Consider the following 26,966-nt stretch of genomic DNA (forward strand, 5'->3'; position numbering starts at 1 on the left):
GTAATGTTTGCTTTAATTCCATCTTGACAATATGCAAAGTTTATAGTTCCTTTTCCCAATTTGTTTCCTTTAACTTGAGTGAAATGTAATCTTGTAGTAGCCTAGAACAAGTGCTGAAAGAAAACGGGTAAGTCATACATCTTGTTTTAATGTCAAATTTCAAGCAGCTCTCTTTGATCTAAAATCATAAGACAAAGTCTTCATTCAGTGTAGTGAACAGAGGCTGATCGAAGCTCAAAGACATGGGGCAGGACAATGCAACTGAAGCAACAACTATCCCGGCATGCCCTCTTCTGGGTATGCAGAGTCCTGCATGAATTTAATGTGTGCATCAAGTCATTCTGAAATAAAATGCAACTAAGAGTTTCCCAAATTAAATATGTGTTCTGTTAGTTAAACAATATCGGGGCGATAAACTGATGCTGCAGGTATAAGACATTGTTAAAGCAAATTTTAATGCTTATCAACCAGCTTCAGATTCAAATGTATTGAACAAATAAAAAGAAAATTAAACAAGAATTGGCAATTTAAAACATGGTTAATTGTGCATGATATGTGTCTTTTATCAACATCAAGATTTTAGGTAAAATTATTAATGAAACCAATTTTAATCTGTTTTCATTCTAATGGTTCTGCTGTTATACAGGCATTTTAAAAGTACAAATGTTGCATTTAGTTAATCCGTTCAGTTGTTATAAGGTTATGAAACTACATAATTATAAAATGTGTTTTGTTTAATGACCTCGGTACGTTAACCAACCACAGACCGGTTTATTAGCTTGTGTACACTGATATAGATTTGGGTAAATTGAATTGTGGCTTTGTAGATTCTCGTTAGTAACTCAGATTTAATTTCTGAGAACCTACGAACAAATTTGCTCAGATTTGATGGTAAACGTAGAAAACAAGTCGTCGCTTGAACGATGACGTATTTCCGGGTTTCTGTAGATTATTGTAACACGTGGAAATCTACAGTGGACTAAAACTCAGTTATATTTTTTTATTTACAGTATTTGGACTGTCCCGGAGTAATCTATCACAATGGTGAAGCCAAAATTCAAGGGGAAAAGCTCCATAAATCCCTCAAACTCCAGCAGTAATCCCGGTAAGGTTAACAAACCGCTGGTCTGGCTGTGTACTGCTAGCCAGCTAAAGCATTAGCCAACTCTTTTTGAAGAATATATAGACGTTCTGTAGTTATGCTTTCACCGTTGCCTGTTGGTAGAGCAGCTTTCTTCAATGTTTACAGGGTTATTCGTTGATTTCGTGTAACCATGATTTCTGTCAAGATGTGTTATTAGAGGCTTGTATTAAGACCAATCATGTCTGGGGAACGTTACCAAATTGCCCTGTTGTACATGACATTTATACGTGTTCAAGAATAAACGAATACAAACTTGTTCTAGATTGTTACCACAATGTTTGAATGTTTTTCAGAAATGTTTAGAATCAGAGTCAGAAGTTATCTTTATTTTTAAGGGATCGTATTTGCTCTCTGTTTCCAGGGAGAATTTTTCACCATTATGAGAGCATAAAAGCATGCCCCATGTTGCTCGTTTATGGCAAATACTTGCATTGAATTAGCATAAAATGTCAGTCTGAGAAATTATGGCTGTCACTTACAATAGATGTCATTTTAAATATACCATATATTTATTTGTTTGTCTTTTAGTGCCATTTTGATCCAGACCCTGATTAATTTCATAGCTGCTCATAATAAAATACTTAAAAAATAAAAAGCAGTAGTTCAAAAGAGATCTCGCTAAAATGTTTTGCATATCACAACGTGATCCAAAGTTGACATTTTGAATGTAATGAAGGGTTAGTACACTACTGTTCAAGTTTGGGGTCAGAATGATTTTTATCTTATTCGACAAGGACATTATATTTATCAAAAGTGACAGACGTTTACAGTGTTACAAAACTTGGTCATACAGGTACATCTCAAAAAATTATAATATCGTGAAAAAGGTCAATATTTAGTGACACATTTAGTGAATAGATTCATTACACATAGAGTGAAATATTTCAAGCCTTTATTTCTTGAAATTGATGATTATGGCTTACAGATCATGAAAACACAATTCAATGTCTCAGAAAATTAGAATATTACATAAGATCAATTAAAAAAGGATATTTTAAACAGAAATGTCAGGCTTCTGAAAAGTATGTTCATTTCTATGCACTCAATACTTGGTTGGGCCTCCTTTTGCATGAATTACTGCATCAATGCGGCGTGGCATGGAGGCAATCAGCCTGTGGCACTGCTCAGGTGTAATGGAAGCCCAGGTTGCTTTGATAGCGGCCTTCAGGTCATCTGCATTGTTGGGTCTGGTGTCTCTCATCTTCCTCTTGACAATACCCCATAGATTCTCTATGGGGTTCAGGTCAGGTGAGTTTGCTGGCCAATCAAGCACAGTAACACCATGGTCATTGAACCAGCTTTTGGTAGCTTTGGCAGTGTGGGCAGGTGCCAAGTCCTGCTGGAAAATGAAATCAGCATCTTCAGAAAGCTTATCAGCAGAAGGAAGCATGAAGTGCTCTAAAATTTCCTGGTAGATCGCTGCGTTGACTGAGGACTTCAGAAAACACAGTGGACCAACACCAGCTGATGACATGGCAGCCCAAATCATCACTGACTGTGGAAACTTCACACTGGACTTCAAGCAACATGGATTCTGTGCCTCTCCACTCTTCCTCCAGACTCTGGGTCCTTGATTTCCAAATGAAATGCAAAATTTACTTTCATCTGAAAAGAGGACTTTGGACCACTGAGCAACAGTCCAGTTCTTTTTCTCCACAGCCCAGGTAAGACGCTTCTGACGTTGTCTCTGGTTCAGAAGTGGCTTGGTAGCCCTTTTCCTGAAGACGTCTGAGCGTGGTGACTCTTGATGCACTGACTCCAGCTTCAATCCACTCCTAGTGAAGCTCTCCCAAGTGTTTGAATCAGCTTTGCTTGACAGTATTCTCAAGCTTGCGGTCATCCCTGTTTCTTGTGCACCTTTTCCTACCCAAATTCTTCCTTCCAGTCAACTTTGCATTTAATATGCTTTGATACAGCACTCCTTGAACAGCCACCCCTTTCAGTAATGACCCTCTGTGACTTACCCTCTTTGTGGAGGGCGTCAATGTTCGTCTTCTGGATCATTGCCAAGTCAGCAGTCTTCTCCATTATTGTGGTTTCAAAGAACAAGAGATGCCCAGAATTGATACTGTAGGGGTGTAAGAAAATATCGATACACGTGAGATATATTTCGCTGCCAGTAATGGAGAATGAAAGAATTGTTCCAGCTCTCATTTCGGTGTACAAAGCTGAAGTGTGGCGTCATTTGGAGTCTGTCCTCGCTGCAGCGTGTAGCACGATGACGTACTGGATCAGATCCAATATGTAGCGGATGTTTGCAGCATTGGATTTTAATGCTCGTGCAAAGTGGGGCTGACATTAAAGCTAGTATTAAATGTAAATTAATTAATATATATATATATATATATATATATATATATATATGTGTGTGTGTTTCATAGGCTTACACAAATTATAGTATACTGAGATTTTTAAACCAGTAGTGCAGGCTATTCAAACTTTATTTAATAGCTTAGTTTTGAATGAAGTTATATTTTATCAGTTTGATTCGTTTTGGAAATACAAATCTACTAATTACAATTTTGCTTGTTTATGAAAAAAATGGGTTCTATTGTGTTTATTTTGCCATAATAGTCGTATAGTTCTGTCATTAATTCGTTCATGAATCAAATATTATTTTTCGTATCACCAGATTCTTGCCAATACACAGCCCTACTGTAGGGATGGTCATTAATTGAAACTCCAATATAAATATTTTGAGATACTGCATTTTGACTTTCATGAGCTGCAAGATCTAATCATCAAAATTAAAAAAACTTTTTAAATGTTTTTAAGCATATTAATTGTCATATTAAGCAGCACGAGTGTTTTAACATTGACAATAAAGTTTCTTGAGCACAATTTAGCATATTAAAATGATTTCTAATTCAGCTTTGCCATCACATTTTAAAATGTATTTAAATAGAAATGTTATTCTAAATTATATTCGCAATATTGTTTCACATTATTACTGTTTTACTGTATTATGATTTAAATGGAGTTATGGTAAACAATCTTTTTAAACTTTTTTTTTATTATTTATTTTTTTTTTTACCTCAATTATGATTGGTGGACATTGGAAGTGACACAAGGGACTCTTCTGTTAATCGTCGCCCTTGTGCCTTGATTTAACGATCTGTCACATTTATGAAGTGTATATAAAATTATTGTAAATTGCACTGTCCCTGTGTATAACAATGTTCATCTCTTTTAACATTCTCTATCCCACAGACCGGGTCAAGGGAGCTGGAGGGAACAACATGAGGGACCGTGCCACCATCAAACGCTTGAATATGTACAGGCAGAAGCAGAGATGGTAAGTCATTTACAAAATAACAATTCAGAATAGAATCAGAATGAGCTTTATTCACCAAATGAACACAAACACGCAAGGAATTTTATGGTTTCTAGTAGCTCTGGGTGCTTACGTACATTTGTATGTAGCAAGATAAAAGAAAGAAAAAAGGAAAAAAAATTAACGTAATATACATCTAGATGGAGTAATGTGCATTAAACACTAATCATAGAGAGAGCTTATTTATTTTAAACAAAACAAATCCCAACCCTAACAAAAATTAAACCTTTTAAATGATAATGAAACGGATATTTTTTTATTAATATGCCCACAGTAACAATCGAGGTAAGGTGATCAAGCCCTTGCAGTACCAGAACACACTTGCTCCAGGAACTGTGGCCAGAGTTGAGCCCAACATCAAGTGGTTTGGTAAGAGCAATGTGTTTTTTTTTGTGTTTTAATTAGTCTTAGCCATCTTTTCCAAGTAATATTATAGACCACTTATTCTGTGGTCACACCATTCAAAATTCATATTGCATGTAAATGTCTGATTATGTGAATATTTCTTTGGTTTTCCCATATGCTTCCTGTGCAGCCAATACACGTGTTATCAAGCAGTCATCCTTACAGAAATTCCAAGAAGAGATGAACGCGGTAAAGAAAGATCCGTACCGAGTAGTGATGAGACAGAGCAAACTACCAATGTCCTTGCTGCATGACCGAATTAAAGCACATGTGAGTATGGACAGAAGTTACACATGCTGTTTTTATACAAAATTATGTGGTGTGATGAGAAGACAGGTAGGCTCATTGTTTGCATGTAGTTTTGTTTGCATTTTTTCAGAGCAGGCAATCCAGTAATGCATTGTGATGAGCTCAGTAAAAAGTAGTATTGTGAATCCTAAATTTATTTATAATTTACTTACAACCAGAAAGTATTAATAATTAAAAATTGATTAAATCAGTTTAATGCAATTTTATGTCTATTCGAGTATTATAAGACAATGTTAGCAACATGGTAACTCTGGGCTCTACATGAGTATATAACAGTACTATACTATTAGTGTTGATTGACAATTTTAAAATAAAGGCAAATTAAAAATATTAGTTTTCCTTTAAAATTTTGTTAGGTGGGTTTGTCATTTTTATTGTTTTTATACATTTCTTTTTCGCTTTAATATATTGTTTTAGTAATTTTTATTTTAAGCAACATGTTTAAGGTTTTCATCTAATATTTATATTTTATTTCACCTTATTTCATTTCAGTGACTTAATATGAATGATTAATAATACTTTTAGTTAATGGGACGCTACATGTGCTGTTTTTATGGTACACAAAACAAAAAAATCTGTCTGTGTAGATCATTCCAAATTTAGAAGAGTCATAGTATGATACTGTGTCATTTGATAAAAAAATATATAGCCGAATTAAAGCAAAAATGTTTCTGACATTAGACTCCAACAGGAAAATTGCCCTCTCACAAAGTACTTTTCTGACTTGATTTATCAGCTGCTGATTTCTGGCAAATTCCTGTGAACGACTGGCTTTGCTCATTTGTATTTAAATGAGAAAAGAGTTTTTTACAACACCTCTTGGCTAAACGTCTTGTAACTTGTGAACGTCACATAATGATGTTTTATTAACAAAGTTCGGGAGGAGCACGTTCAGATAATTAACACAAGTGGAGAGCACTCAGCAATCAATGGTAAGAGGTATATATACACTCAGCAGTCTCACCTCATTCCATTGACAGTTTGCAGCATCCCTCCACCACCCCTTCTCCACGCTTCTAGTCCTAAGCACTTACATAGGGGGGGAGTACTCTGGGTTCGGGCCGAACTCCAAGCTCGGAGCCCTCTCCCCGGACAGCACGCCAAATACGCATTAAACTTACCCCTTCAAATTATATGTAAGTGTGAACTCGTGAAACACATTCGGTACTATGACAAGAACAATTGTGCCATGACAACGGTACAGTGATTTTGTTAGTCTGACGGTATAGCGAGGGCATTGCCTGACCTGTGATAGAACTTGCTCTTTGGCACCTAAGGGCCTGTTGTCTGCCAGTAGTAAAGAACAGAGCAAAAAAATGTGTGCTCAGAATAAAATGTAAGGTTTTGCTCTGTTGTTCATGTTCCTTCTACAAATGTTGTTGATTTGCTTCAACATCTAAACTGTTCCATGTGTGAGCAAACTCTTCGCATAATGAACGTCCCAATTTACTTTTGTTCTATGTCTCAGGACTGACACTCGCTGTTTTGTTTTTTTTTTGGTCTGGCAAAACTGTCAGTTATTGATTTTCATCCTCTCTTTTTGTTTTGTGGTGTTTGAGCCGCTCCTCCAGCATGTGCCATAATGCCCATTATTTGCGCACTTTTTTTTTCTCTTTCTCAGAAATATTTTGAACATGTTGTGATGTGGTGGTTAGCCTCAAATCAGGTTGTTTTTTATCATCCACGTCAATTGTTCCGAAGAAATGCAATCCTACCAGAAGTACAATTTCTTACGAGAAATGTTACTGGCTTTGACAAGATCTGTAAATTGCTTGTTTTATTCCATCCTCTGTTGCAACAGTGGTATGGCTTCAATTTTGTTTTGTTTTTAGGTCATTACAGATTGCAATTTGGCTTGGTCCAGTTATAGACTTTAACTGTAAGAAGTTTTGTTCATTGTTTGGCTTTTGAATGATTTTATCTTAAGCCATATTTTTCTGTATATTAACGCTTTTAAAATTATTATTATTATTTTTTTTTTGTAAAAGCATATCTTGTATATTACACAAGTGTTCAATAGTTTAGTTAATTTTTTAAAGTGTCCTATGCTCTTAAGGCTATTTATTTAATTATTTAATCCAAAATTCAGTAAAAACTGTAATATTATGAAATACTATTACAATTTCAAATAACTGTTTCTATTTTTTTTTTTTTTTTCTATTTCTAATATTAGATTATTGTAATTTATTCCTGTGATAACAAAGCTGAATTGTCAGCAGCCATTACTCCAGTCTTTAGAATCGCATGATCCTTTTTTTGGGTGGATTCTTTGATGAAAATAATGTTAAACTATTTATTTTGAATAATCACTTTTGATCATTTTAATGCATCCTTAATGAATGCAAGTATTAATTTCTTTAAAAAATAACATACTGACCACAAGCTTTGGAACAGTACTGTGTACAACATTCTATATGCACAAGAATGCATGAAAGCTGATGTTTGCAAACCTAATGTAAACCACATTTAGTTTGAGAACTGCAGATTACCATCTGATTTTTTTTGGAATGTGTCTAAATGGTTAGATCGGATTTAAAGTTTTCCATGTTTCAACATTGTGCTGTGCTTTCTGGAGCTGTGGCCAAATTCACCGATTTACCCTCATTTAGTGAATTGTCACTTAGCATCGTGTTTAGGCTTAAACCTTTACTATAATAAAGTGCAGGCTACACTGTCTAAAAAAACTGATTTCACCACTCCATCACACAGAAAGTCAATCCTCAAAATAAGGAAACAAAATAGATTTATGCGCAATGTGAATAAAGCCATGTTAATATATGCTTTATAGAAGAAATCATGTTGTTGTGTAGCACAATTTTATGATCACTCTTGTAAGCCATATATAATGTGCAGATGAGTACGCTTTGCTCTCCCATAAATCACTGGGGCTTCTTTCCTCTTGGTTGCACAGAACTGTCAAAGCTTGCAAGAGCTGAAATATCAGATGCTTCATCAAAGAAATTCTTAAAGTTATGATGAAGAGGATAAAACAGTTCTCATGAAATCCGTTTGTCAATTGATCATCTGCTGGTTCTTCTAGAACGCCATGGTACACATTCTGGACACAGAGACATTTGAAACCACATTTGGGCCAAAGGCACAAAGAAAGAGGCCCACCTTGTCTGCGGGAGAGCTGAAGGACCTTGCTGAAAAGGCAGAGGTCTCTGCTCAGAGCTACAATGCTGAGAAAGACCGTGATTTGGTGTCTGAGGACAGTGGAGTCAAGTGAGCGAGTGCCTTCTAGAGATTATGAAAATATGTAGTTCTGTACTTACTACAGAAACGAGCTATAGCCCTGTTTTTCTAGCAAACATGGCTTATTTATGACATGACAAAGCCATTTCGTTTTCCCATCACTGCAGGGATGAGGCTCGGGAGGAAATTTTCAAAAAGGGGCAGTCAAAGAGGATCTGGGGCGAGCTTTATAAGGTAGTTATTACCATCTCCTAACGCCTTACTCATTGAAAGTTCTAACAAAAACTAGTTGACGCCACATCCTAAAATGAACCATGCTTTGTGCAGGTGATCGACTCTTCAGACGTCATTATCCAGGTGCTAGATGCTCGGGACCCTATGGGCACTCGATCCCAGAACATTGAGTCCTATCTGAAGAAGGAGAAAACTTGGAAACACCTCATCTTTGTGCTCAATAAGTGCGACCTCATTCCCACATGGGTTACGGTAAGAAATTAAGTTTAATTCTAGTACCAGTAATTATTTGGAATAATATTGAATCAAATATTGATTAAAATAGTTCAGCCTAATTAAAAAAGACTATTTACTCAATATATATGGGTACTGTGTATTTGCATGCATATTAGAGTATCATGTTATCTTAAAATGCTAACACCAGTCTCTGTTGAAATCCTGTTGCAGTTGGTGGAACGTGTCAAATCTTAATGATAAATACACTTATTCATTCAGTAGTGAAAATTATTGATATTGATAATATTTGATATTGGTAGTTTAATTAAAAAGTTTTCCCAACTTTTTTGCCATCCATTGAGGTTAAAGTCGTAACGATAAATATACTTGTAATTACAACTTGTTAACCAACTTTACTGAGAGCTACAACTTGTATCACATGACCACTGCAGAATGATTGAGGTGCCATGTATATGTGTTGATAATGTTGCCATTGAAATGCATAATTCCGAGTCTGAGGACATGAATTAAAGTCATGTATTGTCACCTCGAAATTACAAGTATGACATGGTGTGAATAGTTCAATTTAATTAGAAAAACTAGAGTATCATGTTGGGGTAGCTTAGCAAGTTTCTATAGAGTGATCCAAAATGGCCACTTTTGTTGTTCTACAACAGTTAGGATGTATGGAGCCACCTATGTAGGCAGTAGATAGCAAGGCATCTCACTAGGTTTCTAGAACAAGGCCACTGTCTGCAATGTGTCCTGTTGTACATTCAGTTCTACCGTCTCTGGAGTTTGTTTCACTGACAGACAAGCATGTTTATCTTGGCGTGTAATAGTTTAAAGTCAGTTAAAAGTCTTTCACATCTATAATTCTTGTTTGTAATTCTTATTATTGGTGATTCTGAAATGCAACAACAAGGAATGAGGGAGTTACACCAGCTGTTTATAAGCTGCAGGCCTTATCAATAGGGGGTTATTTCATGTATGGTATATTTGCAGCAGCAGTATTTCTTACATGCTCACAGCAGCATGTTGTGGATGTATTGGCAGTAGCAAGTCTCGGTACTTGCTCTGCAGCTGCAGCAGTGTAGCAGATCTGTTCCGCCAAGACCAAATACATTAACATTGTCATGCCTATCCCTCCGAGACTTGTCATGACAGAAATAATTTTATATTAAAAGAAATGCCTGAATTCAATAATTAAGAGATGCGTTCCAAAACATTTTTGTCCATAGTGGTAGGTATTATATAGTATTTGTATGTTTGTTCACATTGCTCTTGAATTTACATTGAGCAAGCAACAGCACGCACATCGATCTCAAATGGGTGTTCGGCTAAAAAATAAGTAGAATCATCTTTTAAATGTAACATCGGCAACACCAAAGCTCAAAGTATAAAAAATGTATTTAAAAAAAACACTATGCAAAAGTTTTTTTTTAAATAAATGATACTTTTGGAGCTTTGGTGTTGCCGACTTTACATTTTAAAAGATGATTCTTCTTGAATTTGTTGAAATGATTTATTTAGAGGGATGCTTTATTTTTTGTGCATGCAGGCATTTTCTAAATCATTCATAGGAACGTTTATGAATACTGTTGTTGCTTGGCATTTAGGATGTTGCTACACTTATTTTTCTGTGTGAACTGTTTTTCATTCTTGCTTATTCTTGTCTATGTTGTAGAAACGCTGGGTTGCAATTCTTTCTCAAGAATACCCGACTTTGGCCTTTCACGCCAGCCTTACCAATTCCTTCGGCAAGGGCTCCCTTATCCAGCTTCTGCGGCAGTTTGGCAAGGTGAGGCTTTAAACATTTACAGAGTATTTTTAATGCTTATACACATTATGGTGCCTTGGAAACCAGAGGGCAACAGGTTTTAAATGCACAATAGTTTTGATCCACATAGTTTATCTACTCAAGCTGCAGTTTTGGGACAAGGTCAGTCTGTTTTTTTTTGTTTTTTTTCGTCCATAATGGCAACAGATGTACAGAGCAGTGGTTTGGTTGGGTACCAGATGCACCCCACCCTCCCATGCTATTGGGCTCCTGTCCTGTCTTCACATCTGCCTCGTAGCTATTTTTGGGAGCATAGCTGTAAACAAAAAAATTGGAAATACTAAAAAGGACAAGAGGGCTTACGTAACATAAATTTTGTTGAGGTTTATATGACAGGACACTCTTTTAGGAGTTAGAAAACAGCGGTGCAAAAATATCATGGTTTTCATGCGTGCAATATAAATCTGCAGGTGTAATGACATTTAAGAGGTCTTTGTCAGTTGTGTATCAAGTCTTTATTTCTTGGGCCCCCTTTTTAAGTGTATAATGAAATGTGAGAGGGAATGTGTGTAAATTATTGGGAGAAGGGTTGATCCAAGATCGTCTTGTTTCCCTGACCTTAATACCATGAAACCGACATTATATCAGAGGACTTGACAGTATGTGTGTTTCTTCTGTTTGATTGCTGCTTTTAAAAAATGATGTTTGCTTAGTATTAACATGTCCATATTGATTTTTGCTCAGCTCCACTCAGATAAAAAGCAGATCAGTGTTGGCTTCATTGGTTACCCCAATGTTGGAAAGAGCTCTGTTATCAATACCCTGCGCTCCAAAAAAGTCTGTAAGGTGGCACCCCTTGCTGGTGAGACAAAGGTAAGACCTCAGAAGCTTTTTCTTTCCATCTCAGCGATGTGATTTCAACAACAATTTCTGTATTCCTACCTGAAAATAAGGATCCATGTGAATTGAGAAAAAGAAATTGATGCATTTTGTAATTGTAATTATACTTAAAATAATATAAAATTATCATTATTTACAGTACAATAATATTCTTGCTGTAGTAATATATTTCTTTATTGATTTGTTTAATGTACATATTTGAAAAATATACAATTTTCAATAAAGTAATTTGATATAATAATTATAATGATTTGTTTTAGTCATACTGAATGAGGAGAAAAGGCAGGTTTTTTTTCTTAAATTTCTGTAATTTGCCAATCACATGCCTTTTATCTCTATTTGGTGCGAATTGTTTGGTGCAAATTTTTTTTTTTTTTTTTTTTTTTTTGAATGAATTAGTTTTAATGGTTGTATTTTCATTATATTGAGGTATGATTGTTTATTCTGTAAAGCACTTTGGGCAACTTGGTTGCATTTTTATAGTGCTATATAAATAAATAAAAAGAAGGAAGAATTAGATTTTTTTTTTTTTTTTTTTCTCAAAGGCATGGTTTACCTAAAAATGAAAAGTCTATGATTAGTTTGCATACTCTAATGCTATTCCAGACTTGAGTGACTTTTTCCCCCTATGGACACAAAAGGAGAAGTTTAACACCGTTCATGCTGCTATTTTCCATACAGTGTATATGAATGTTGCCCAGGGCCAAAAAAGCAATATTAACAATAACCCATTACACTGTATTTCAAGTCTTTTTCTATTCAAAAGTTATTTTTTTTATGAGCTTTTCCAATAACATACTTGTTTGTCATGAACATCAGATGATTGAGCGATTTCTCTTGTACGTGACATTAAATGATTCAGATTTTTTTTAGTGAGTGTAAAGTTACCTGCCAGATCCTGACATGTGGTAACATTTTGGACGGCTTAAGTTTCCAGCATTTTGGTTTTGGCTGCAACTTTTGTGTATTCATGTTTTTGTGTGAAGTTACTTTGTCAAATTTTTCCTCCTATTTTACAAACATGGAACTGAGAAATGGTTTTCAGAGAGCGAGTGAAAGTGCAAGGCAAAGGAAAAACATTACTGACGGGAGGCCAGATTGAAATCAAATTCTAAACAAATCTGGACTTCCACGCTCTTCTGTTTATGTTTTAAATGATAAATTGTTTAATTTAAAATTTCCCCAGTGTGCCCTGATTCGAGTGACTCTTCAATTAGTAGACATTTCTGTCTTCTATTTTCCTTTCTTTTTACAACAGTCTTTCTAGTTCGATTATGAGAGAGGTTTGATTTTGATTTTAATAGCTTAAATTGTTGTGCTTCATCAACTAGCTTTTCCTATGTTGAAATGTTGGATTTGCCTGAATCACTGTTTAGGCCTTTGGCCAGTCAGCAACATTCATAAACAATATTTTTAGTTTTATAAACTTAAAAGTTAATTGCCTGCTTGCTAACTTGTCGAAAGTTCTTATAAATTGCGTATATTTAAATGCAGTTTGTTATATTGAAATGTTTTCGGTCTTGTGGTTTCTTAAATGGAGGTCATGGATGAATCTGTGAACTCTGTCAGATGGCTCAAGTTCAACTTTAATGCCATAACCAACTGTTTTCTTTCTCTCTCTTTTTCTGACAGGTCTGGCAGTATATCACACTAATGAGACGCATTTTCCTCATCGACTGTCCTGGCGTCGTCTATCCCTCCGATGACAGCGAGACTGACATTGTGCTGAAGGGAGTGGTACGATGACCTTGACTCTCAAATCAACCATTCACATTGGCAATCCCAGCGGCTTCAACCACTCACTTTGTATCTGTTGCATTTAGGTTCAAGTGGAGAAGATCCGAAATCCAGAGGATCACATCGGAGCGGTGCTGGAGAGGGCCAAAGCAGAGTACATCCAGAAGACATACCGCATTCCGTCCTGGAGCTCTGCCGAGGATTTCCTGGAAAAGCTCGCCTTTCGCACCGGAAAACTGCTTAAGGTCTGGCCTGATTGTGGAGAATCTGATAAAACGAACTGTCAGCTTGGTCCTTGTGGCACATTTGTTTATTCTTTCCTCTCAAGTGTCCGATTGAGATGTGACAGTTTGCTTACTTTAAGCCTGTGGAAAACATTTAATTTTAACTTCGGATAGCCAATTTACAATACTTAAATTCCAAAACCACTAAGATTTAGTGCAAAATGAGATTAAAAAAAAAAAGGGTAGGTTGTAGATTTTAGTTCACATCTTTATCTCTGTCCAAATACTGTACATGTTGGTGTTGTAATGATTGGTATTTTGTGTCCATTTATACAGGGTGGAGAGCCAGATCTGTCTACGGTGTCTAAAATGGTTTTAAATGATTGGCAGAGGGGACGCATACCCTTTTTTGTGAAGCCCCCAGGAGGCGAGATGAATGAAGAGGTAAATAGACACTTAATACTTAGTTCTTAATATCCTACAAAGTTTAGTGTCTTTTAGCCAAAAAATAGCTTAGTCTTTGGAAATTTCACTTTAATATTCAAAAATGTCTTCCAAGATCATCACTGTTGCATGTTTTGCTAAAATTAGAGCTTTGTTGTTTTAAAAGACCTTGGAAGACATTGTTTATATGTAACCTCCTTAATGCATATTGAATTACTTGGTACAAATCCTCTTTTAAGTCACTGTGGCCAACAAAATTACTTGAATTTTGACTGTCTTTATACTGGCACACACTAATGCACTTTTAAACAGTCTTAAACTGACACTTGATCTCTCCACTCAGAACAAATCTCAACCGATGCTGGAAATGCCTGAGATGGAAACCAAGAATGAAGAGTTGGGAAACAGACTTGAAGCTCAGGATGTGGACTGCGCCTCATCTAGCCAGCAGGAAGATCAAAAGCTTCTGAGACAGAATAAAGAGGAGATGCAGAAAATCCTCAGCAACGTCAAGCAGAACTTTGGCAAAATAAATGTTGCTCCAGAGTTCAGCGAGGAGGATCTTGTGCCTGTTGAGATACCTGACATACTGGATCCCTCCTGGTCAGAAGACGAAGATGAGGAAAATGAGAAGGATGAGGAAAAAGTGGAAGAGCAGATTGGTGAACAACAGGAAGAAGAATTCTCCGTTTCTGACTCCCCAACCAAAGCAGAAAAGAAGAGCTCATGTGAAGTGAATAAAGAGATGGATGAGAAGATTGCCAAATTAAAGCATTTTCTTGATCGTGCCAAGTCAAAGCACTTCTCCGCCATACGGTTTGTTTAAGCTCATGTGGATAATAATAATGTTTTATTCATAGGCGCCTTTCAGGACACTCAAGGACACTTTACAGCATAGACGGCAAGATCAAACATATGCAAAACAAACTACAAACAGAATTACTTTAATATAATCAGTAAAGTTGTGATATAGGGTTAAGATAAGGTTGTGAGAGGGCTCTGTAAAGGTTGACGCTTAGCCCATTTCAGTTTAGCTCATATCTGTTGATTATTATAATGTTGTCTTGATGTTTTTATAGAATTCCCAAAGGCCTGTCTGAAAAGGTGTTCATTGAAACCACAGCAAAGCAGAATGATGCAAAGAATCTGCAACGGAAAGGTACTACTAACTCAAGTTAATGTGTATCAGAAGACATGGTTGCTGCAACTGTATTTAATGTACAACAAAGCACTATTATTATTATTAAATATTTTTTATTACATTTTTAAGCATTTTTGAAGAAAATGCTTATACATTAGTGTTTTCATTTTTTAATGTTAAATCGGTTATGCTCACCAAGGCTTCCTTTGATCAAAAATACAGTAAAAGCTGTAATACTCTGAAATATAATTGCCATTTAAAATAACTTTTCTGTTTGAATATATTTTCAAATTTAATTGATATGATGGCATAGTTGGATTTTCAGCAGTCATTGCTCCAGTCTTCAGGGTCATGTGAATAATGACAATAACAATTATTGATGTCGAATGCAATATCAACAATATTTAAAATATACTGTTAAACCTAGTTGAATACATTAAATATTCCACAGAATCTTGTCAATGATTAGGGTTGTCTGGTGCTTCAAACAAGTGAGTAATGACACTCATCCATTTTTGTTTTTCCAGCTGTGAATTTGGTTAAAAAGAGGAAAGCTGAAGATGAGGGGCCTACACAGCCTACCAAACTCACATCTAAAGAGGTATACCCTATTCTCCCAGCTCAATCGTCTCGATTCCTCACTCCAGACATCTCACATCAATTTGAAACCAAACTTATCTTCTCTGTTTAACTTTTTCACCTCAACAGAAAAGAAGAGTGGAGCGTGCCCAGAAAGTGAAGAAAGTGGGGGTCCGCTATTATGAAACGCACAATGTCAAGAACAAGAATAAAAACAGAAAAATGCCCTTGGATAGCAAGAAAGCCAAACGAGCTAAGCGATAATACCTGGCCAGATACCCAGTAACAGCAATCCCTGTTTCCAAAGCCATGTCGGTGGCTAGGTTGGAACATCTGGTGTGGAATCACGGAGATTTGTGAAAATAAGTGAAGGTTCGGTTGCTCTCTGATACAATTGTTCCAGTGCACTTTATTCATACTGTGGCATCAGCCATCGTCCTGAACATTCTAACTACGGTCTGACAGCTAATTCATTTCAGTACTGTGCATTTTCAGCGCTTTTAACTTAAAGACAACGTCCTCATTCTGCAGTGTTGAAATGTGTTCTTTTGCTTTTGTTTGGAGAAAAAAAAAAATCAATAAATACTCAGAATAGATGCTTTAATAAATGTTTTATTCATTAAAATGGTATGAGTAAGTGTATTATTCTAATAATATTTAGGCCTTATTCCTCAGGGTAATTATGCCTTCCAGTTGTGCCTAAAAGATAAAAGGTTGCATAAGAGTCTGAAAAATAATCAGAAATCATGATTATGATGATCTCTGCTTTACCTTGAGTTGCTGATTAGTTCGTTTGAGGAACTGAACCTCTTCAGCATGCTTCTTTTCCTCAATTTCCCGCCGTTCTGCTTCCCGTCTCTCGATGGCCTCGCATTTAGCCTTCTGCTCATTCAACAATCTCTCCAAATCTCGCTTCTCACTCTCCAACTCTAAAATCTACCAACAGTTTGTATCTCAGCAAGCAGAAAATTACAATTTAATGTGCTTGTCAGGTCTCTCTTCTTTTTTTTTTTCTTCTTTTTTTGTCCATACAAAGTCAGTGGGGACTAATGTTGTCTTGGACACCACTGACTTTCATAAGTTCAAAATATATTTTGTGCATATGTAATAGTTTGTTTTCTGTTACAAGAGCAAGATAATCACATATAAGCTTGTCTTAAGCCAACAAGTTGAACATGATTTTTTTTATATATATATGTAAAATACAAGTTATTGTAAGTGTCACTGTATAGGTTTAGTTTTGTAGCTTGATTTATTTTTTTAAAAACAAACTTTCTTTATGATATAATTTATATGTATATACATTACATTTAGTAATTTAGCAGATGCTTTTATCCAAAGCGACGTTTTTTTGTATATGTTATTATAAAATTATTTTAGAGTATAAAATTATTTTAGAGTATGTATAAAAAAATAAGAATTGAACAATTGCTTTCAATAATAAATTGCTGCAAATGACCTTGTTCTCCATGTCAGCCATTCCATGCTCTGCTTGAAGTGCTTTCCTCATGCCAAAGGCCACGCTGCTCTCGTACAGTGTTTGATAGGCAGCGATGGTCATGCGAATCTCGTCTCTAACTTGCAGCAGCAGGAGGCCCCGCTCGGCACAGTTAATGGTGACCTGTCTGATTAACTCATCTGAGACATTTGAAAGGGGGAATGCCATGTGAATCTCAACAGCTATTAATATACCACTTCATTAATAATGTGTATTTTTACCGAAGCACTGAGAGTAGAGCTCCCTGCGCACAGGGCAGATGCCCGTCTCTCTGGCCTGCCTTCCCTGCAGGCTTCTGTCCAGCTGTTCTTGTAAATGAATAACGTCCATGCGTGTGCATGGAGCGCTGGACACCGGCTGCACCCACAACTGGTTGTCCTCCATCCATTCCCTGTAACAGAACCATTCGAAAGATTTATATACTATTTATCAAAAGTTAGAGGTTGGTCAAATTTAAAAAAAATTATTTTATGCCCACCAAGGCTGCATTTATTTGGTTAAAATATAAACCATATCATGACATATTATTTAAATTTTAAAACACGTGTTTTATATTTGATTATAGTTTAAAATGTATTTGTGATGGCAAAGCTGAATATCCAGCAGTGCCACGTGATCCTTCAGAAATCATTTGATACATTTTTTAACATTGCTTATTTGTGTGTTAGCCATGATACACAAGCATTCAGAACAGCATTTATGTTCATTAGAAATCTTTTGTAATTTTACAGCTGTCAGTCAAAAATCTTACTGACCCCAAACTTTTGAACGGTAATGAGACGTGATTAAATATGCAACTAAACTACTGTGTTATGGTAGTATCCGCACCCAGTTAAAGAAAATGTTATTTATTATTTTATTTATTTTACCTTGGCGGTAGAATGGCATTCAGGATCTCTTCGGTCTGCTGTTTGCTGGCATCCGCTGAGGGGCTCTTGGGTTTGGGTGGAGGAGGGACTGGGCCGCTCTCTACCGTCTGTTGGGGACTCACTTTCAAAGGGCGACTCTTGAGTCAAATGTGAGACAAGATATTAAAAACTAATGTTCAGGCTTCATTACAACAACAAGGTATACTTTACGGTGGTTACAGGTTTGTTTTTATTTCTATAAGTTACATCCAAGAACTGTTCTTACCCTTGGAGACTTCCTCTCTGTATTCTTGCTCACCAACACCGGATAATCATACTTCAGCAAGGAGTCAGTCGGGGGAATCATACTTGCAATGTGGAAGTGTCAAGAAAATGTACAGGAATGTTTCAAATTCTGCGTTTTAGTATAACGCTTTGGAACCCGCGTAACGCTGCAGAAGTTTCGTTTTATTGTTTCCCGTTGCTATGACAACCGCTCTTTCCCGTCACGCAGGTCAGTCCATGAAAGTGAACCAAACTATTATTATTATTAACCAAACTAAAATTATTATTAAGTCACTGAAGTATTTTAAAAGAATTTACATACAAATATATTGTATTGTTCTATTTTTCTAATGTTTGAGACAGAACTCGCCACTCGCAGGCTGTTAAAGCAAAAAGGCTATTAATGATATAATGTAATATGATTTTGAAGTGAATGTGCATATTTGACTGTTTTTTGTTTAACTATTGTGCTCTAACACATATTTTTAACACAGTTAATTTTAACTTATTTCAAAAAGTGAAACTTTCATATATTTTAGATTCATTGCATGTAAAGTAAAACATTTCAAAAGTTTTTTTGTTTTAATTTGGATGATTAGAGCTTACAGCTCATGAAAGTAAAAAATCAGTATCTCAAAATATTAGAATATTTACATTTGAGTTTCAATTAATGACCATCCCTACAGTAAAAATTCCGGGTATCTCTTGTTATTTGAAACCACAATAATGGAGAAGACTGCTGACTTGGCAATGATCCAGAAGACGAACCTTGATGCCCTCCACAAAGAGGGTAAGTCACAGAGGGTCATTACTGAAAGGGGTGGCTGTTTACAGAGTGCTGTATCAAAGCATATTAAATGCAAAGTTGACTGGAAGGAAGAATTTGGGTAGAAAAAGGTTCACAAGCTACAGGGATGACCGCAAGCTTGATAATACTGTCAAGCAAAACTGATTCAAACACTTGGGAGAGCTTCACAAGGAGTGGACTGAAGCTGGAGTCAGTGCATCAAGAGTCATCACGCTCAGACGTCTTCAGGAAAAGGGCTACCAAGCCACTTCTGAACCAGAGAAAACGTCAGAAGCGTCTTACCTGGGCTGTGGAGAAAAAGAACTGGACTGTTGCTCAGTGGTCCAAAGCCCTCTTTTCAGATGAAAGTAAATTTTGCATTTCATTTGGAAATCAAGGACCCAGAGTCTGGAGGAAGAGTGGAGAGGCACAGAATCCATGTTGCTTGAAGTCCAGTGTGAAGTTTCCACAGTCAGTGATGATTTGGGCTGCCATGTCATCTGCTGGTGTTGGTCCACTGTGTTTTCTGAAGTCCACAGTCAACGCAGCGATCTACCAGGAAATTTTAGAGCACTTCATGCTTCCTTCTGCTGATAAGCTTTCTGAAGATGCTGGTTTCATTTTCCAGCAGGACTTGGCTCCTGCCCACACTGCCAAAGGTACCAAAAGCTGGTTCAATGACCATGGTGGTACTGTGCTTGATTGGCCAGCAAACTCGCCTGACCTGAACCCCATAGAGAATCTATGAGGTATTGTCAAGAGGAAGATGAGAGACACCAGACCCAACAATGCAGATGACCTGAAGGCCACTATCAAAGCAACCTGGGCTTCCGTTACACCTGAGCAGTGCCACAGGCTGATTGCCTCCATGCCACGCCGCATTGATGCAGTAATTCATGCAAAAGGAGGCCCAACCAAGTATTGAGTGCATAAAAATGAACATACTTTTCAGAAGCCTGACATTTCTGTTTAAAATATCCTTTTTTATTGATCTTATGTAATATTCTAATTTTCTGAGACACTGAATTTTGTGTTTTCATGATCTGTAAGCCATCATCATCAATTTCAAGAAATAAAGGCTTGAAATATTTCACTCTATGTGTAATGAATCTATATAATATATGGGCTTCACTTTCTGAAATGCGTGACAAAAAATATTGAGCTTTTTCGTGATATTCTAATTTTTTAGATGTACCTGTATAAACACTATTAAAAAATGTATATTGAAGCTCTAAAGAAAGCGGAACTAAATAGCTTTTCAAAAAAAGAGGGACAAATTTCTTCAGCGTACAAGCGTCGAACCGGAAGTATTCATGGAAGTTTCGTAAATGCGGTTTGAATCTGTTTTCATGCTTCCATTTGGTATGAACGCCTCTTACTTTTTACGAAGCTAATAGGCAACCTTATTTCACAATGGATAACAGGAGACGACACAGAGAATCTCCTGTCCGGAATGTAAAGACAAACATTAAGCAAGAAAAAGTGAGTCCGGCGCGGCCTCCGCGGGTCCGCCGATCCAGTTCAGGCTCCAGCCGAGGAAGCAGCAGTCCTCCACCGAGACGACGAGACAGCAGGTGAGCGCCCTGTGCCTCTCAGCCCGTTTATCTTAATGACAGCTCCGCCGAATAGAGAGATTGCTCCTATATTTTAATCTGGACATTCCATTAAAATACTGTAGCATGTGGGGATGATCAACAAGTCGTTGTATTTGTAGTCGGTAGTTTCATACAAGATGCTTTCTGAACTGTATTTGTAGATCACCTGTCAGAAGAAAGGACAGGTCGCCAGCGAGGAGAGACCGTTCATCGGGCAGACAGCAGGAGAGGTCACCTCGACCCCGGAGAAGTGGAAGCCCACACCGCAGCACTGACATTAGGATAAAGCGGGTGAGTTAAACTGATACATATCAGCTTGTCAAGTCACGCAATGTCATGAACTGACAAGAAAGCTGTGAAAGGGTTAAAAAGCACAGAGGGCTTTGGCTCAAAACTTATAGGATCTTCGTGTGGAAAAAATTGCATTATAATATAATTTGACTCTTGGATGTATAGCAGGCCAAATTATTTTATGTAATTGGTATACATTATTATTATTATTGCTGCTTTGTGTGTGTGTGTGTTAAATTGTTGATATTTTAGGATATTTAGTAAGTTAAATTATCATTTTTGTTTATAGAATGTTATGTACAGTTACATTACAACAATATATATATATATATATATATATATAAATATATGCGCACACAGTCCTTTAAATAATGTAATTTGCTTAACGCCGTTATTTATTTTTTAGCAACATTAATTGAGGTTTTATTTTCATTACAGGAGCAAGTTTATCACATATTAACTTGCCATATGATAACAAGATGATACAACATGATTCATATTTAGTGTATTATTTTTATTTAATAGAAAATCTGAGTTAAAATGCTAGTTATTTTATGCATGTCTCCATATAGTCTTAGCTATGTAGGCTTTCTTCGTAGTTTTAATAAGTAATGTAAATAACTGTTGTTTACAGATATATAGTTAAATATTATAAATGCTAGATATTTTAATTGGATATGTATAAATGTACATGTTTTAAGATATTTTAGAATATATGTAATAAAATATAAAATTTGTATAATTGCTTTCAGTAATAATTATTATTGTTTTTGAAAGCAGCTAAAAAGGTGTACTGTACTAAGATTGTGTTTTCATTACAGGAGCAAGAGGATCACAGAGGATCTGAAAGTCATCGGCATCGTGAGAGAAGGGATGATTCAGATGATCGCAGGATGAAAAGAGAGGGAGAGCGGCCTCGGCAAAGAGAGCGAGACAGAGAACAGAACAGAAATCGGGGAAGAGCACGGGATGCCCACATACAGCAGCAACAGCAGGCTGAGAGGGAACGGCATAATGAACAGCGGCGGGAGAATCGCCTCAGACAGGAGGCTCAGAGTGGCAGTGGTAATGAGGAGCATGAGTTTGGCGGTGAAAATGCTGGTGATTCTGCACCTGCAGCGGACAAGGAAAAGCCCAACTTTGAACTATCAGGTGCCTTGGTGGAAGATACCAATACATTCAGGGGGGTGGTGATCAAGTATAATGAGCCTCCCGAGGCCCGGATCCCTAAACGAAGATGGCGTTTGTACCCCTTTAAGAATGACGAGCCGCTTCCAGTCATGTACATCCACAGACAGAGTGCGTTTCTACTTGGACGACAGAGGAAGATTGCAGACATTCCTATCGACCACCCTTCATGTTCCAAACAACATGCTGTTTTTCAGTACAGGTCAGAACAACAATTAAAGATATCTAGTAAATGGTTAAGGAGATATTTCACCTAAAAATGATAATTCTGACATTATTCTTGATCACAAAAGAAAATATTTTGATATGTTAATAACCAAATAGTTTACAGTAGCAATTAACATTCAGTTTTTTTTTCATAATATAAAAGTTAATTTATATCACAGTACGGAAGAAAACATATTGTTGCTATTTTCACTACATTGCGACTTTAAAAATTGAATTCAAGTGTTAATTTCTTCATAATGATTTAACTTTTGTCTCTGACTTTTATCATCCCCAGATTAGTGGAATTCACACGGGCGGATGGCACCACGGGCAGGAGAGTGAAGCCGTACATCATCGATCTGGGTTCAGGTAATGGAACCTACCTGAACAATCAGCGTATAGAACCTCAGCGTTACTACGAGCTCAAAGAGAAGGATGTGTTGAAGTTTGGCTTCAGCAGCAGAGAGTATGTGCTCCTTCATGAATTCTCTGACACAGCCGAGGTTGACGCAAAGAAGGAGGATGAAGAGGATGAAGGCCTGGATGAAGGCCTGGATGAAGTCCTGGATGAGTAGTTCTTGCCTCAACGTTTACCAAAGTTACCTGTTTTGTGCTGGACTCTTTGAAAGAGTTTCATCGGTAGGAACAGGACCAGCTTGAATTTATTAATTCAGAATTTCCTTAAGGACAATGAAAGAATCTCACTTCAGCCTGCCCAAGTTGTCTGTATGACTCTATTCTCAGGTGGATAGTTTTGTATCCCATCTAACTGTGTGTACAGTGTTGTTCTTCAAAGCAAGTGCTCAATGCCAGAACTAATTAATCTTAAAAAAAAAACATATATTTTGGATACTCTTGAAGTAGTGCATATAATGTCCAGATTTGGTTACTGTAAATATACTGGATGTATTTCATGTGAGTGCTTGTTTCATTTCTTTGAGTTTGTAGTCTGTGAATAGATACATTCTGTGTCCTGGTTAGTTTTTGCGCCAGCAGATTATCATCCTCATGGTTATGGAGACTCATCTGAATATTGCTATACAAAAGATGGCATCTTAAGATATTTTCTGTTCTCTCACAGTACATTCATATTTGATTTGTAGATGTTTTGTATTGTAAAATAAAGATGGAGAATAATGAATGTTGGCCTTTTGATTGTCTGCACACATTGTAAGAGTAAATAAGGAAATCTGAAAGCGATAAACCAGACATTATTCCTTTGTCGAATAATTACGTATGCAGTGAATTTAGTGTTATATATTTAATAATTTAGTCTACATTATTATAGTAAACTGTTATTTGAATTAAGCTATCACTATGTACACAGTGCTCGGAGACACAAAGCTCACATTTTAAAGCTCGTCCTTTAAATAATACATTAAAAAACAAAACAAAGTTTCCTCCGATTTATAAAGTACAGTTCTGTAAAGTTTATGTATTCTCCAAGAAATGACGCAAAGTCGTTTTGTGCGGCTTTTATTTTGAAATCCCCTACATCCGGTTTCCTCCACGTTTATAGCGTCATGTTGCAGCGAAATAATTCACTGACTTCCAAAGGTTTGTGTATAAGTGTTTTGTTATGTGTATTTGTTTTACGATATTAGATGTATTTGGTTTTACATATACATTAATTCTAGTTTAATTTGGTTTTGTCCTATCTATCTGAATGAGTTTGTTTACGGGTTCCTCTATTCCCAGACCGCGCAAATCTACAGTAGTGCTAACGTTATCTGTTTTGTAGTATTTACATTTAACGATACTAATAAAAACGATCATCAATAAGTAAATAAATTGTTACCATGACTTATTTTAAGCTCCTTTTTCTTCTTCAATCTCTCTTGAAGACATAGTTTAACGTTATAAAATTAAAATTCTGTCATCACACCTTCATGTTGTTCAGTGATTGTTTTTTTCCCTTCCATTCATACAACATGAAAAAAATATTTTCTCCTCTCTTTTAGATGAAGTCTAGTTTCTTTCTTCAGTTGCAAAGTGGTGAACCTGCTTCATCATGACTTCATCAAAACCAGCTCTACATTTTGGCCAGGTTGTGATTGGTCCACCTGGCTCAGGTAAAACCACTTACTGCCGGGGCATGCAAGAGTTCCTCAGCCACCTCGGGCGCAAGGTGGTCATTGTGAACCTGGATCCTGCCAATGAAGGCCTGCCCTATCCGTGTGCCGTGGATATATCCGAACTCATCACTCTGGACGATGTGATGGACAGTCTAAAACTTGGCCCCAATGGTGGCCTTATCTATTCTATGGAATACTTGGAGGCAAATTTGGACTGGTTAGAGAGCAAGCTGAAGCACCACCATGACTGCTACTTTCTTTTTGACTGCCCAGGTCAGGTGGAACTTTACACTCACCATAATTCAGTGAAGAATATATTTGCACAGTTGTCAAAGTGGAATTTCAGGGTAAGTAGATGGTGAGAATGTTTCTTGAACTCCTCTTGGGATTTATTAAGATGTATTTCCTATCTAATTTCATCTGATATTGACAGCTGACCGCAGTGCATCTGGTGGATTCCCATTATTGTGCTGATCCGGCCAAGTTCATCTCTGTACTGTGTACGTCCCTGTCCACCATGCTGCATGTTGAATTGCCACATGTCAATGTGCTCTCAAAAATGGACCTCATTGAGCAGTATGGCAAACTTGGTAAGATAATATAGTCCAGACTGATGCAGAAATTTGTGGATGTACTTTAATTTAATACTAATTTAACACTTTTTTTATTATTATTAGCATTCAATCTAGACTTCTACACTGAGGTTCTGGACTTGACGTATTTGGTGGAGCATCTCTCCTCAGACCCTTTCTTCAAAAAGTTTCACCACCTGAATGTGAAGTTGGCCGAAGTGATCCAGGACTACAGCTTGGTGTCTTTTGTTCCTCTTAATGTGCAGGTTAGTGCTCACTTTTGTAATTGTAATGAAATGCAGGCATGATTTTTGACCATTGTTATTTCTCTACAGGATAAGGAAAGCATGACTCGAGTTCTGAGAACTGTGGACAAAACTAATGGCTACTGTTTTGGAGACCTGGAGGAGAGGAACCTGCAGGCCATGATGTCTGCTGCAGTTGGAGCAGATTTCCAGTTCAGCACGTATCCTTATCATACTGTTTAGTTTTCTGTTTTTGTTGTTAACACACTTCTGTTCATTTCTGCAATCACTTTGTTGAATTTTGATTGTCCTTAACCATTTGCCTCAGAACTCTTAGTGTACAGGAGAAATACATGGAGGCCACTGGGACAACTGTGGAGGATGAAGTTATGGACTTGTAACCATTTTTATATTGATAAAAAAAAAAAAAAAAAGCAATTTGCAGAGGTCTTATTTCACACATTCAAACACATTGCAGGCATGTTGAAATTCCACAAATGAGCAAATAAAAGAAATATTAAATGTTTTTGTTCCCCACACCAAAATGTATACATTCACAGAACAGTTTTTCACATATAATCATTGTCTTAAACACTTGCAAATGCATTGCAAAATGTTTTCTACATAAGCAATAATTACACAATTCATTTTATCAGATGTGACTTTAATACACTATATTTTATATTTTAAATACACTATAATTCTTATTTTTCAACAAAAACGTATTTTGTTTGTTCTGTATCTAAGAAACAATGCACTCATGTATCTAAGCAAAGTACTGTTTGTCCACACAGTAAAACTAAATCTCATTATTTCAGCTTGAGTTGCACTGATAGAAGGAAACTCAGAATGATTGTTTTGGGTTTCGTAGACATGCATCTTAGTGTTTGAGCTTGAAAGATTTGATGCATAAATAGCTGAATGAACTTCCTCTGAGCAGCGTATTAATCAGTTGAGTGTGTGCTGTGGATAGGATCACCTCTAGAGGTCACTATAATAACGGCTATGTGTTCACACAATGTAGTAGTCAGCTTTTCCTCGTTTATCACAGAATTTAAAAAACAGTCGCCTGAATTTGAATTCTGTGACCGAATTAAAGCCAGAGTTAAGGCAAATGAGACACTAAAATAAATAAATTACAGGCGTGCTTCAATATGTGAAACTGGGGACCATTTAAAAGGGAATCAATTAACGCTGCTGGATTTTATTATTTGGTACACCTTTGTAAAACAGTAAATAAAGGTTCTGTTTTTGTTTTTTCATTTACACGTTTTCTTCCCCGCTCTCTTGATGCATGGCGCGTAATTTGCGAACTTGTGGCAGAGAACCTTTATCGAGCCGGAACACCTTTCCCATCCTGTGTAGTCTGGACCTTGAAAAAGGCCTTCTCACTCGCGGAGGAACACAGGAATGCATTGTACACGAAAGGAAGACATGACAACTATGTTAGATAGTGCTCGGTGTTTGTTGAACTTGTCTTTTTGGCCATGTTTTTCTTCCTAATATCAGTTAAATATGATCTAGTCATTTAAGCTTATGTATGAAAGTGCCAGAGCATCCCTCAGGAATAAATCTCCACAACAGTCACCTTAACACATACTTGTGCGAGCCACGGAAGTATTCCGGGAACCAGAAAGAAGTGCTTCGCCTCTTAGCGCACTCGGTTTGAGAATTGTGGAAAACGCGGAATGGATTACAATCATTATATTGCGCTCTAAAAACGCTTGTGACAG

At 36.7% G+C, this 26,966-nt stretch overlaps 4 protein-coding genes across 4 annotated transcripts; 3 read left to right on the forward strand and 1 right to left on the reverse strand.

The window, feature by feature from the left end:
* Nucleotides 1-790: 790 nt before the first annotated feature.
* On the forward strand, nucleotides 791-16,263 carry LOC306878312 (nucleolar GTP-binding protein 2-like). Its single transcript, XM_079430581.1, has 16 exons — nucleotides 791-1,105; nucleotides 4,355-4,439; nucleotides 4,753-4,847; nucleotides 5,014-5,153; nucleotides 8,233-8,417; nucleotides 8,555-8,621; nucleotides 8,715-8,873; nucleotides 10,525-10,638; nucleotides 11,362-11,490; nucleotides 13,150-13,254; nucleotides 13,341-13,499; nucleotides 13,815-13,922; nucleotides 14,266-14,738; nucleotides 15,002-15,081; nucleotides 15,591-15,664; nucleotides 15,772-16,263. The coding sequence occupies exons 1-16, from the start codon at nucleotides 1,042-1,044 to the stop codon at nucleotides 15,904-15,906; spliced, it is 2,172 nt and encodes a 723-aa protein (XP_079286707.1). The 5' UTR covers nucleotides 791-1,041; the 3' UTR covers nucleotides 15,907-16,263.
* LOC306878314 (axonemal dynein light intermediate polypeptide 1-like) lies at nucleotides 16,237-18,476 on the reverse strand. Its single transcript, XM_079430583.1, has 6 exons — nucleotides 18,275-18,476; nucleotides 18,010-18,146; nucleotides 17,362-17,531; nucleotides 17,102-17,280; nucleotides 16,414-16,578; nucleotides 16,237-16,341 (listed from the first exon to the last, which is right to left on the reverse strand). Exons 1-6 carry the CDS (start codon nucleotides 18,353-18,355, stop codon nucleotides 16,300-16,302), a joined length of 774 nt encoding a protein of 257 aa, XP_079286709.1. The 5' UTR covers nucleotides 18,356-18,476; the 3' UTR covers nucleotides 16,237-16,299.
* Nucleotides 18,477-20,344: 1,868 nt separating this feature from the next.
* Nucleotides 20,345-23,480, forward strand: LOC306878315 (uncharacterized protein). The gene is made up of 4 exons (XM_079430584.1): nucleotides 20,345-20,634; nucleotides 20,817-20,946; nucleotides 21,768-22,336; nucleotides 22,637-23,480. Exons 1-4 carry the CDS (start codon nucleotides 20,474-20,476, stop codon nucleotides 22,914-22,916), a joined length of 1,140 nt encoding a protein of 379 aa, XP_079286710.1. The 5' UTR covers nucleotides 20,345-20,473; the 3' UTR covers nucleotides 22,917-23,480.
* Nucleotides 23,481-23,838: 358 nt separating this feature from the next.
* Nucleotides 23,839-25,759, forward strand: LOC306877673 (GPN-loop GTPase 2). Its single transcript, XM_079429575.1, has 6 exons — nucleotides 23,839-23,898; nucleotides 24,303-24,763; nucleotides 24,850-25,006; nucleotides 25,094-25,254; nucleotides 25,324-25,454; nucleotides 25,562-25,759. Exons 2-6 carry the CDS (start codon nucleotides 24,353-24,355, stop codon nucleotides 25,632-25,634), a joined length of 933 nt encoding a protein of 310 aa, XP_079285701.1. The 5' UTR covers nucleotides 23,839-23,898; nucleotides 24,303-24,352; the 3' UTR covers nucleotides 25,635-25,759.
* The last annotated feature ends 1,207 nt before the right edge of the window (nucleotides 25,760-26,966 follow it).

The sequence above is a fragment of the Barbus barbus genome, assembly GCF_936440315.1.
Source record: "Barbus barbus genome assembly, chromosome: 12".
Classification (NCBI taxonomy): Eukaryota; Metazoa; Chordata; class Actinopteri; order Cypriniformes; family Cyprinidae; genus Barbus; species Barbus barbus.